The sequence below is a fragment of the Kogia breviceps genome, chromosome 10 (assembly GCF_026419965.1).
Source record: "Kogia breviceps isolate mKogBre1 chromosome 10, mKogBre1 haplotype 1, whole genome shotgun sequence".
In the NCBI taxonomy this organism is placed as follows: Eukaryota; Metazoa; Chordata; class Mammalia; order Artiodactyla; family Physeteridae; genus Kogia; species Kogia breviceps.
The window spans coordinates 27,491,266-27,504,719 of NC_081319.1; the positions used below are offsets into that span (position 1 = coordinate 27,491,266).

General features: G+C 41.5%; 1 protein-coding gene across 29 annotated transcripts in view; it reads left to right on the top strand.

Moving 5' to 3' along the window:
• Positions 1 to 13,454, top strand: part of CADPS (calcium dependent secretion activator) — a 795,170-nt gene that overhangs the window by 699,992 nt on the left and 81,724 nt on the right. For 19 of the 29 annotated variants that reach the window (XM_067043766.1, XM_067043768.1, XM_067043765.1 and 16 more), the window contains 2 exons: positions 6,404 to 6,550; positions 9,907 to 10,062. In XM_067043766.1, the coding sequence (XP_066899867.1) occupies positions 6,404 to 6,550; positions 9,907 to 10,062 (303 nt within the window). The remainder of the gene's footprint in view (positions 1 to 6,403; positions 6,551 to 9,906; positions 10,063 to 13,454) is intronic. The other 10 variants (XM_067043769.1, XM_067043770.1, XM_067043759.1 and 7 more) reach the window with 1 other exon arrangement.

The following is a 13,454-nucleotide window of genomic DNA, read 5'->3' on the forward strand; positions in this document are numbered from 1 at the left end:
TAGCAATGGTCTTGAAGTAGCATTTACTTACTTGGGTTTAAATGTGGAGGCTACTACCCCCAACACACGCAGGAGGGAATGATGGGTATCCTTCCCTGTTTCTTAAGGAGCCCTAGAGGTAGGGGGCTAGTTCTCCAGTTTCTAGCCAGAAGGCAAGGGCTTAAACCTCTCTGTCTTCTCATCTGTAAAACGAATTTTTAAAAACATCTCTACTCAGTGTCTGAGAATTGTCATGAAGCTCTGTGATAATGTCACTGAAGTCATTTTATAACCTATTAAATTCTTTAGAAACCAAGCTAATGACTGCTATGCCTTCTGTACCATAACGTATACTTGATCAGTCAGAAGTAAAGGTAGACTTGAAATCATTTTCACAATTGGAAGTCTTAGTCTGGGAATGTTTTCTCAGGGTTTTTTTAAGGCGTAAAAAAAAATAAAGTATGAACTCTCGGATCAGTAATTTAAAGATCGGAAACTTAGCAAAGGATTGATCATTCGTGACTAACAACCTGAGAATATTTTATAGGGATGTGTTTTGTTGCTTAATGAGCTTTTGGCTGTCCAAAACTGTGCTGTTGGCTCATGAATATGACTGTGGTTTGTTTAATTCATACTAAACAGTACGTGCTTTTCAGAGCAGGTGGAGGTATTGGAAAATGACAACTAAAACATAAGCTAAATTAAAATTGTTTGAAATCACCTACATTTTATTAGCTAATTTGAAAACAGAATGTGGATGCCATGGGACAGATTTGCAGAATGGCCAGCACAAAATGAAGGGTATGAAAAAAGTGGGAACACACTTATGTGATAGGAAGGAATAGATCTCTCTACTTCTTACTATGCCAAGAGAAAGTATGAGCTTCTATCTGACCACTAGATAGAGGGTTGATAAAGAAGCAGAGGTTCTTTTTTTTTTTTTTTCCAAGTAAAGAATGATCTTCGGGGGATATTTTTCACCAATTTCACTCAAAAATAAGAAGCTGACTTAGATAAATAGATTGTTTGCTCAATCTTCTCTAATTTTGACACATGATCCCACAGTGTACACACACACACACACACACGCACACACACATGCCCCCAACAGCCCTTCTCTCAAACAATTCTTATACTTGAATAGTTCTGTTCTTCTACTTTTCAAAAGTCATGATTATAGGTACCTGATTATAGGTCAAATGACTGAGAAATGCATTGCAAAGCTTACTTCAAGAAAAACTAGTACAGTTGACCCTTGAACAACACTGGTTTGAATGGCACAGGTCCACTTTTATGTGGATTTTTTTCAGTAGTAAATAATGACAGTCCTACATGGTCAGAGTTTGGTTGAATCCACAGATACGGAACTGAAGATAGGAGGGACCACAGATACAAGGAATAAATATAAAGTTATATGTGAATTTTTTAACTGTGCAGGGGTCAGTGCCCCTAAGCCCCATGTTGTTCAAGAGTCAACAAAATATTTCAAATGTTAAAGAAAAACAGAACTCTGACAAGGAAATGCTACCAATATATCGAAGTAGCTAAAAGCAGATTTTAAATATTCTTTATTGTTGAGATTTTCTTATTTCAAAACATGGTCCTATGAAAGAAAATAGAGATATCATCATCATTTCGGTTTGATACAACTGAAGTTATTTGATAGAAAGGGTGAAATGTGAGTCCTTATTGCTTATTTCTCTAGAAGGGTGGCCTTCATCTCTGGGGAGAGAAAAGGGAAGCTGCATCTCTGTTTCCATTAAGCCAGATCATGATGGGTCATGATTTGAATCTCTAGGCCTTGGTGGAAAATGTCATCCCACAGCTTCTAACCACAGCTGAAGATAGTCAGCCTCTCGAGGGCAAGCCCAGGCTAGACCCCATGGCCTTCTCCGGGGGTCCATGAGGACACGTCATAGCGCCACCACCCACGGCTGGGCAGGTTGTTCAGAACCCTCCCAGCAGCCCTGAATATGAGCTTTTGGTCCTACCTAACAGACGGACCACACTTCTACCAGCTCTTTAGAGTTGGTTTGTCACTCATCTAGTCATCCTGACCTTCTATGTGGAAGAAAACTTAGAAAGCTTCTAATCCAAAGCTTGCCAAGTCTAGAAACCCCTCTGCACTACTCTTTCCTTGACAGGTTGTCTCTTAGTCTCTACTTAAACACTTCCAGGCACAAGGAATCCACGCTTCACTGTTGCCCATTTCAGGTCAGGATGATTCTGAATTATAGAACTAAACACTGCTTCTTGATAGATGCACACTGAAAAACTTGGGTTTCTCATTTCTCAAAGTGCACTTTCTCTCTCTCTGCCTGAGACAGACATGTGAAAAGTATTTTCGAAACGTCTTTTCCCAGATTGTCAAAGCTGTCACTATCTTAATGATAATAAAATGTCAGACCAAGGATACCTTAGCAGTACTTGGGTGGCCTGGTATGAAATAGACAAGTATTAGACAAGGAGTCAGAATTCTTAACTCTGCCAGTAATTTGCTGAGTGATCTTGGGCAAGTCAGATGACCTTCCTGAGCCTCAGTATCCTCCTTTGTAAAACAGGAACTTTGAATACCCAAGACTTTCCAACATTAACATCATAAGGAAATGTGATTTTCCGTATTCACTTCATATATACATTTAATCAGCACTGCCTCCCTAACACCTAGAACAAGGCCTGGGACAGGTGTTCAATAAATATTTATTGACTAGCTGACATTTATTAAGAAACCCATGCAGGCTGAAAATTGTAAGAGTACCACAGGAAAACTATGGGGAGAAAGGAAGCAAAAGAAAGATACATTCCCCTGATCGGGGATTTCAATCTGGTTGGGTCTGCACCACACACACACAAGAAAAATGACTTTAAATATTTACCAATGTACAAAGAATATAAGGAAGAGTTATGAGAGTATAGGTAGAAGGGAATGAACCTCCACTGAGGAGTCATAAAGGAAATAGCTTGGAGAGTATTCCAGAAGGGGTAGGGATGTTGGGAAAGAACATGAGCAAAAGTAAAATTGGGGGAAAAGTAGGGTTGGCAGTAGGAACAGTGAATGTATGGTTTGGGCCAGCATGGATTATAAAGGAGACAAGCTGTAAGGTTGGAGAGATAGTTGGGAGGTTCTATAATCCCGTGAGGTTTAGAACTTTGTTCACTAGGTCACGCATTCTGAACAGGAGATTTACAGCTCCCAAACAAGGTGGAAATTGGTTCTTGGTGGGGGGCAGCGGAGGAGGGTGTGCAACAAAAAAAATCTTGCTCTTGTTGTGTATATGTATAAAGCACAGGTCTATATACAGTACATAAGCAGATATACAGTATATTGGTGGTATTAAAGTTTCATGGGGAAGGCTGTTGGGGGATCTGGTGGTGGTAAGATATAAAAGCTTGATAAACACCCCCTCTAAACTCTAGAAAGATATCAAAGAGTGTGCCATACCCCTAAGTAGGGATTAGACCTAAGAGTAAGCCAGGAAAGAGGTTTCAGAGCACCAAGAGAAGACGAGATGTACCACATATATTCATGCAACAAAAGGCTTATAAAGTGGAAGGCATTCTGTGTCTTAAATCTAACCCCATCCATAAATCCAAAGCAGAAGACTTTGAGAAAAGACCCAACCATATCCTCTCCGCACAGAGACCCAACCGTATTAGAATTAATCCTGGAAGGAATGACTCTGCCATCCGTAGAAATGATGAGACATGCACACATTTGTACCTTTCATCCGTGTGAGAGAGAGAGCAGATGAGAATTTTTTAATCCAGTGCTCCAGGGATGGGTCCTTTGATATGAATGGGAGCTACCCTTTTTCAGCAGTCCCCAAAATGAATGAGTCTAATTTTTAACATGTATCTGTTGTTAGGATTGCAATTTACACTTCTTACACTATCCAGAGATATCCACTTATGATTTTCACAGATAAGCATGCTGGACTTGTTTTTAGGTAGTTGCTAAAGGACCCTCTAAAGTAATAATTTGTTATATCCATCAGCAGCTCCAGGAGTGCTGCAGGAAAATTCCCCCTTTTTACATATAATGCTTGGAATTGTCTCCCTGGTTATTAATATAAGTTATTAATAGCCAAATGAATTATTAATAACATTAGTCATACACTATATTATTTTGCTAAGAGCAGAAATATCTAACATGTTTCTTCAGCCTTTAAAAAGTAGATCATGATACTGTGTCACAGGAAGGAAATGTTTCTATGAGTGCAGTGCAGCCATCCAGCCAAAATGTCATATTTTACAAATACAATATGTTTTGATTAATATAAGTATTTTATTAAGTTTTCATGTTTAAAACGAAACTCATTTCTAATTTGTGTGCCCACCAACCGCTAATATGTTTAAAGTTGCTTTTGCATACATTTGTATGTTATTCATTCCTAGCTACTTTTAATTCACTCAGAATTGACGTTTTAACTTTCCAGGCTGCCGTCTCGAAGGATCTCCTAATTCCTTGATCAATATTCAGTGTGTGTATCATTTAATGATCACATTTACTTATATAGGCTTACACATGTCTCAGTGGAAATTGCCAACGGTTTTGTTCCATAGCAGTGTTTAAGACTGAGAACCACCAGGGACTGAATTCAAAGGCAGATTCCCCAGTTAAACAGAGAAACATGGAAGGAAAAGTTCCATTTTCCCTTCCACTTAATAGTCAGCGTTAGCTAATCTTCTCTTGAGTGTTCCCACGAGAGCGCCCTTTCCTCCCAAGTAGAGAAGTGTCATTGGCTTTCCCCAACTGTGAAGTGTAAAGGATGAACCTGTGAGACACCTGTTTCCCTTAAGGAAGAGAATGCCAGGTTGGCAATCTAGCATTCTAGGTTTTTCCATCCACCAGCCGGGGCTGTATTCCCATCATGAAAGGGTAGCTCATTTCTAGAGAGAGACAGGTGTCCAGACTATTTCTAGAGTCCAAAATTTCGGGTGTATCAGGAGACTTGCCCCCCTGAGCCAGCCCAGAGGCAGCTCCAGCCTTTGCAAGAGCTGTGTTAGTCAAATACAGCTTGCCCAGGGCAGAGCTGCTTTGGCAAAACTTGCTCTTCTGCAAGATCCAAAAAGAAAACCTCAACTTCTTTGCCAAAATGCTGTCAACTCCACTTAAACAGGAAGGCTCCTCTCAGATGCAGAGTTAGGCTGGGCTCCACTGTGCCAGTGACTTTGCCTGGATGGAACACCCTTGAAATGCCACTACAGAATCACGAGGTGCCAGCTGGTTGAGCAGTATATGACACAGTCCCTCCAAAGAGATGTGGTTGATGCTCTTTGAGGTTTTTGTTTTGCTTTATTTTCTCTCTTTACCCGTAAAGCCATCCATCTCTCTTTCATCACATCAGTTGATCGATCTTTGTTCAAAAAACAAAACCTGATACGAGGTCACAATTTTTAACTGTTTATCATTTTTAACTTACATTTTAACTTTTTACAGAAAATACAAAACTTGATTAATATTCACAAGCTGAACACATCCATGTAACAATCCCACAGATCAAGAAACAGAACATCACCATCACCCCCCAGAAGCCCCTGTCACCCTTTCTCACAGTCTGTATCTCACTTGCAAGGGTAATTACTTGTGACAGAAGGCCACATTTTAAATCCACTTGTGGTCAAAGAATTCACTATATGAGCTGAAGTTGGGATTCTTTTCTTTTCCTTTTTTTGAGTGTAAACCTTTCTCCACTTTAATTGGACCTAGTTCGGAGGGGATGTTTCCATTTTCTTTAAGTGTTCTATAAAATTATGCAAAGCTATTCGTTCTTTTTGATACAATTCCTTCATCTTCGCCATCAACTCTGATGCTCCATTGCACAAACACCTGTCTTCAGAAGTAGCGGTTGGAAAGAATTCCATTTCTGTCTATTACCATTATGTATACGTTCAGTTGGGTAAATTTCCTGCTACACCTTGTATCTACTCTCTGACTTAAGAAATGTACCTCCATCAAAAATAATTTGTAAATAAAAGAAAAAATTAAAGTGTTCCACCCTTTCTATTAGTCCCAGCTACTTCACTGCAGCCCTAGCCACGGCAACGCCAAGAATTCCGTGAACTTCAAGTTCTTTGTATGAGACAAGGTCTAGACCCTTGTGGCAATGGATTTGGAAACTGAAGGCCCCTCACAAAGGCATTGAAATAACATGATCATTGTATACAGGTGTCCATGAGTGTCCACGCTTGTCAGTCGCTCTGTGGTTAATTTTTTTTCCATTAACTTTTATCATTTCTCTCTGAACACTGAGCCACACCACAGCTCCCCATCCGTAAGCTGCTTTCTGAAACGTGTCGCTTAAGTTTTCGTTATCGTCTTGCTGTGGACTTAGCCAATTTATTTACGACTGTTGTGTGCTTCTGCCACATCTGCATTGTCACTGTGATGGTATTTTTTTCTTTCTGTCTGTTTCTTCCACAGGAGTTTAACCAGTAATCTACCCAATGTGAACCTACCCAATGTGAACCTTCCCAAAGTACCAAATCTACCAGTTAACATCCCTCTAGGCATCCCACAAATGCCTACTTTTTCGGCACCGTCATGGATGGCTGCTATATATGATGCTGAGTGTGTATTCAGTTCACATTAGATCTAAGTTAAATTTAAGTGATCTTGGCATGGATATGTATTGTTTATTTCTATACATCCTATATAACGGAGATGGAAATGGATAATTAGACATATTTTGCTGATCATACAGAGACAATATTGTTTATTTCTGGCATGCAGCGCGTTTGTAAGACGTTTGCTATATATACAGCACTAACAATTTGTCTTAACGCCCACTGAACGTTTGAGGACTGTGTTTCGCTTCCTGAATTCCTCTGCAAAAGGCTTCTTCCCATATATTTTTTTATTTTATTTTAATGCAGGTGACATGACTTTAGGAGTTAATCATCCAAAAATAGTCCAGGAAACCTCTTTGCTGGGCCAGCTGGTCATTTCTGGCTTGATCCAAATCAAAGAGGAAAGCACACCTACCTAGAAGCTGGTTTGGGCTTTTTTTTTTTTTTTTTTTTTTTTTAATAAAAAATTCCTAGAGACTGTTTAAACCATAAAGCATATTTCTGGTGTCAGCAAATGGCAAGATATAGTAACAGTATGTTCAGGGCTAAATGAAAATTTCTGAATGGATCAAGCCTTAGGAACATAAATTTTATGTAAAGGTACATTACAAGGTCATAATACAATTTGGAGCCTTGAGATCTAGGTAGCAAGAAGATGTCTAAATTTGAGGATGCACTGCAGTTAAATTTGGGGGTAGCCGTATCATCTATGGTCTTAGTGTAGGGCCACTCTCTACACTCATCCATACAAATGCCAGCAATGCATGGGATTTGTTTTCCTTGGAGGTCAGGTCACCCCTTTAAAGCCAGCAGTTTGGAGGGTGGAGGTTGAGAAGCCATTTCTTCTAGCTTAGGAAATGAATCCTCTCTCCTTCTTTCCTCCTCAAGAAGATCCAGCACCCCGAAATCCTACCTCAGGGAAATTAAATTAGAACCACATGCATGATTTAATACGTGAAAGAAGGTTTAGCAATTCTGTACCCTCCTTTGATCCTTTTCTTAGACCACAGCTAATTATAGGCCAGCTAAGCTTTTTCTTGAAAGAATAAATTGGCACATTTTCAAAGGGAATTGTTATTATCAAAGGAATAAAAAATGATCTGAAGCTGGCAGTGATGTTTTGAAATCTCAAAATCACATTTGTCAAGATGGCCCTCCACGTTTTTTTTTCTGCAGTCACCCAGGTAGAAAACAGAACTTTACAATGACTGCTCTACTTGGCTTCTCCAAAGCTACCTAATATTTTTAAAAACCCGTATCTGCTCACAAGTTCACAATGAAATCATCTGGTCAGTCTGATTTTCTTTTAAAGACAAATAAAAACCTCCAAAATTTGTATCTGGAAAGAAAACTTCTGAAACAACCCCATAAATCATATTCATGCTAAGATGACTATATGAAAAGTTAGATTAGGTAGTATCTGTTAAAACTTAAAAAATAAATATCCAAAAGCTTCTCTTACCTCCTTCTGTGCATGTTCTGTGACATTGTTTTTGAAAAGATATGAATCAAGACATTGTAATAAAACAGATAATGGTCTCCATTCAATTAATTAAGGCATGAGTGGGAACACATTTTGGTAACTGCTCAGCAATCAAAATAATCTTGGTGCTATTGCCTTAACATTAACAGTTTATCTTAAAAATAAAAAGAAAATATTCTTTTCCTCATGTCAAAACTTAATAATAAGCTCTTCAAAGAGAAAGAAAAAAAAAAAAACCCTAGAAGAATTTTTTGAAACTCTGAAACCAGATGGGTGTCAAAATGTTGTTGTAATAAATACCAATTATTGCATTCATATGTACTTAATGATTTAAAACATACAACCATGCAGTTCCAAAACGGGGTTTCGACTAGGCAAAGTTGGGGTTTCTTTTCCCAAGCATAGGATGGGATGGGGGGAAGGCTGAACTTTTACGGAGAAACAGTGCATCCCCCCACTTTTGAACAGTGCCTACGACCGTATCTGAAAAGAAGGCGTAGATTCTCAATCACCCACCAGGAAATGCCTGATTCTATATCTTTTCATATTTTCAGTTTCCTCCTCTGCCACCTTTCATTTTAAGGACGTGTTTCCATGTTACCTGCTCCTTCGTGTCAGATACGTTTACGTACTGACCTCAGACTGGTCTGTCCTTGAAAGCGTTACCCTGTTGGTCCAGGCCGTGGGCTCCCTCCCGGCATGTTGGGAGTCTTCTCCTACCCCCATCCCCCCGCAGTAGCTGTGTATGCCTTTATGCACTAGCTATATTTCTCTCTCTGAAGCATTAATTCAATGCAGCTGGCATCTGTCACAATAGAAACACCCACTCTCATCTGTTTCTATAGACGATGTCAGAACAAGTGGTAATGCATGGTATGTTGGACGTTTTATAAATTGCCGTGTTAGCATTAGTGGTATGCGAGGAAGGGAGTGGGAGGTGGCCACCCCACAGAGCTGCCGATGGGATTCTTACAAAAGAGAAAGCCAGCCAGGGAAGGGCAAGAGGGTGAGAGGTGGAGCATTTCCTGTACGCGGGCTTTCCGTCGATGCCCCAGGTAAAAGTTTCTTAGACGTCATTGTACAGAAAGGAATCAAGACCAATTTCTCCATCTGTACAGAGGACTGGGTAGGATGGTGCAACGGTACAAGAGCTCAGGTTTTGAGCCCTAAAGCTTTGCAAATATCCCTTGTCCACTCACCTCCCCCCACAACCCACCTCGTCCTGGGGCTGCCTATGCAACGGGCTGGTCTGTGCAAATTGGACTGATAACCAAACTGAATGAGAATCTTGGATTCAAGGTATCCAGGTGGACTCGGCCTGACGTGAGTCACCCCAATTTCCTTCCAGCTCTTCAAGAGAGAAAGCGGGTCCTCGCTCACCACTTTGTTAGCACTGTCCTTTTACAAATGAAAGTCTTGTGCAGTATCCAAGAGGTCTCCGCTCTGGAGGGCAGCCGGGGAAATGCATGAAACCCTGAATTCTAATAACTGCATGTTTCCATGTAGTTATTATCCGTGGAGACCTACTTCTCCCTCTGGTTCGTGGCCTTCATCTGAATCATCACATGTGTTAATGTGGTTATTAAAAGAAGGCTGATTTTTACCATACCTTGTTCTAGTTATGGGGCAGCACCTTCCTCAGACTTCTCACTGGTCTGGAATAATTGGCCGAACAAAGCCCACGAAGTCACGTATGGTAAAACTCAAAATCTGCCGGTGGAGATCGCCCCCACCTCCACCGCCAACATGCGTCGTTTTGTATGTTGAAGCCACTGTTTGCCTTAAGCCTTCTAGCCCCCAACTGTTCTCGTGTCAGCTTTTGCGGAACCCTAGGCCAGTAGGTGACTCTTGTTTTCAAATTTTTATCCTGCCAGTAACGGATCAGGCACTTCCGAAGATCTGTTCTGGAAACTTGATGCCCTTCAGACCTTCATCCGGGACTTGCACTGGCCTGAAGAAGAGTTTGGAAAGCACCTGGAACAACGGCTAAAGCTGATGGCAAGTGACATGATTGAATCTTGTGTCAAAAGGTGAGCATAGGTGGCTGGACAGGTTTCTGTACCCCTTCCCTGCTGGGCACTGACTTGGGGAGAGGTGAGGGCTCCCACTCTTACAACTGGCCATAATTTGGAGTGTTTTGGAGAAGGTGATTGTTCGTCAAAGTCAGCTGGAGTGGTGACCGCCTCACTGTAGCTTCTATTCACCTTCCCCACGTCTGTCCCAGACCCAACAAAAGATGGCACAGAATGTGGCTGCCAGTTTTTTCATTTAGCTCCATGAGGAAAGTGTCCTTCTTGTCTCTGTATCCCCGATACCCATAAGTGTCTGGCACAAAATATTTAGTTAATACATATTTGTTCAACCTCTGAGCGTATGCATGGGTGGATAGCCGGCTGGAAGAAAGAGAAGCACCTACAGTTCTAGAGCCAGCATATTCAATACAGGTAGCAGACATCTCTTGACTTTCCAGCAATGTGGCCAGGACCTCCGCAACATCATTCACTCTGTGTATATGAACTGAGCATGTACCATTTGCCAACCATGAATTGTCTTGCCTAAATTCTAACTAGATAGCAACAAAGGGGCCATGACACAGTAAATGTGCATTTTGGTTTCCTACACATTGCCTGGGTTGTCACCATGGCATTGAGGTGGGATTGAGGTGGGAATGCTGCATTTGACCTTACTAAGTAGACTTTCCTGAGAAAGAAGAAGAAAATGAGGACAGTACACATCCATTCAACAAAAATTGTTTGGGCTTCTCCTGTATGCCAGGCACAGTGCTAAGTTCTTGGCACTCCAGGAAGGATGGGAGATCGCATCCCTTCCCTCATGGAGTATCTATTTCTGAATATCCGAGGCAGGAATGAAATCTGTCTGACTTGACATCATTATCATCACCCTGTCTATCCCCAGACACACATCCAGTTCCCTTTCCAGTTCATAACAGTTCCATTATTTTTCCTCATTCAAAAACACCCCAAATCCCCCAAGCAGCACAGACTACTCTGGATCTCCAGATGTTGTACAGTTTAGTTGTTGGATCCGTTGTGTGTGATGGGGGCTGGGTTTGGCTGAGAGTGAACTGAGTTCATTATTTTGTATCTCGGAAGAAGAAAAGAGAAGTAATAGCACCTCAGACTGGAAACCAAAAGGGCAAAAGACCTGCACAGCCCCAGGTAGAGGAGCATCTCGGCAGGAATTGGTAAAGGAGCCTCATGCTGTGGGGAGTCTGGGCAGGTGTCCGATGGCACTTATGGAAGCTTAAAATCCTGGTGATTCAGATTTTGTGTTTTGCTCTTTTTTTTCCAGTTTTAGAAGCAAAGGCAGGCCTATTTCGCAAAGCAAAGGTCAAAATCTTTCCTTAGGGTTTTGAATTCCACCATTCCCTACATGGTCCACATCAGTTTTAGGAAAAGTAAGCCTTTCCCTATGGCCAAACCATCCCACCAAAAACTTCTTGCAGGGCAGTTTCCCTGTGGTGAAAAGTTCTCCCTTCATCTGTACTAGCGACTACAACGCAGTAGAAAGAACCCTTACTAGCTTCTGCTCTGTGTACGCAATCGTACGGAAAGACATGTATGTCCTTCTCTGAAAAGCCCGACTTCTGAGTAGGGAGTAAGAAATAAGGAGATGCTGGGAGGAAAAGGGAAGACATAGGGATGTGAAAGGTAGATAGTGACTCTGTTTTCTCCCTTACCACATGCATTGGTGTGCAGGAGCTTAGCTCCCTGACCAGGGATCGAACCCACCGTGCCCTCGGCAGTGAAAGCTCGGAGTCCTAACCATTGGACCACCAGGGGATTCTCCTTACCCCGTGTCTTGATGGATCAGTCACCTCCAAGAGTGTGAGCTACTGAAAGGCAGGGAGTGTATCTTGTTCATTTTGAACTCCTCACCCTCCCCGGGTCCCCGCCTCGTGCCTGGCACATAGTGGCTGTTAAGTAACCTTTTGTGAACAGAAGTTGGTCAGCTGCACATGTACACCTGGCACTGGACACATAAATACCCCCATGTCCCTTTCAGTTGAGGCCCCATACAAAAGCAGATCAGGGCAAACATAGGGGCAAATGTCATCCCCAAACCTCCAGATTCAGAAGGTAAAATGTGAAGAAGTCCTTGGATGTTGTAAGACACAGAATCTACATTAGTAGAGCCTGGAACATTTGCTTTCCTCTTTGGGACAGAATAAAAGGGCCTTGTTCTAGAAGGGCAAGGACATTATTGCATAGATGTAAATATGCAATGCCCAAAAGTCAATCAGGCACTCATTTCCAAGTTTCTCAGCAATTGAAATCATTCATTTGATGGACTTGATGGTGCCACTGGTCTAGTCTGTGTCACGTCCTGTGCTCCACACAAAATAAAGCACCCTAACTGCCCTCAGAGAGTCAGTGGATTAAGTGACCTCTCCATTCTTGGCTTTTCTTTCCCATGGAGCCCTATCAGTCATATTAATTTTGCATTCAGCTTCCTCTTTTCACAGCCGCACACTCCAAGGGCTATGAACAGCTCTCCTGTGAAAACAGAAGACGATTACTTCATTGTAAGGGAGTTATTTAGCATTTCCATTTCTCAAATTGGGCCGGAACTGGCACACAAACCTCAGAAGATCAGTACAGGGACCTGTCCAAGTCAGTCCCCATCAGGCCCCCTTTTCACAAAACCAGAAAGTGATGTATTTTAAACGTAGCTTAAAATGATCATCATGATTAGAAAGCTTCTTCAGTGCACCGAGTCTTTGGGAGCCAAGATCATTTATCTTTAACATGATCATATAATATATAGGAGTGTTTTAAGAGGTTTTTTTTTTTTTTTTAAGTTTTTTTCTTAAGAACTGGGCTTCCAACCTTAGAAATTATACTTGGCTTGCCTGCCTGCACCCAGGGTGTGTTAGCAAGCTGGCATCCTTTCCTGAGCTAACTAGCTGTGTGGTCCTCCCCATGCACTGTTAGAAAACTGCTACAAATACCTCTTAAAGCAGTGCTTTTCTGGTGGCTGCATGATCTCCAGAACCTGACTGTGAACAATGCTGAAAAGATGCACTGGTCGAAAGGAGCTTTAATAGAACCACTTACTAACCAGGTGCTTTTCTTTAAAGACATGTCATGACGAGACCCACTTCTCTGAAACCTTTTAAAATCGAACTGGTCCCCTTTCCAATGCTGATACCAAGGATTAAATCTTACCCCTGTATTACCAGCTGGCCATATCGGACTAGGGTTTTCCTGGGTGCAGTTAGCACGTTGATGGGAATCATAATTTGGCCTGTGTCAAAATTATGTCATCTTACGTTTCCACCGTTGTATGATTCTTGAACGGTAAGTATATTATGATATTTTTACTTGCAAAAATAACATATTCTTATTACAAAATAATACATTGACATTGCAAAAACACGCAAACAGACGAACATAGTGGA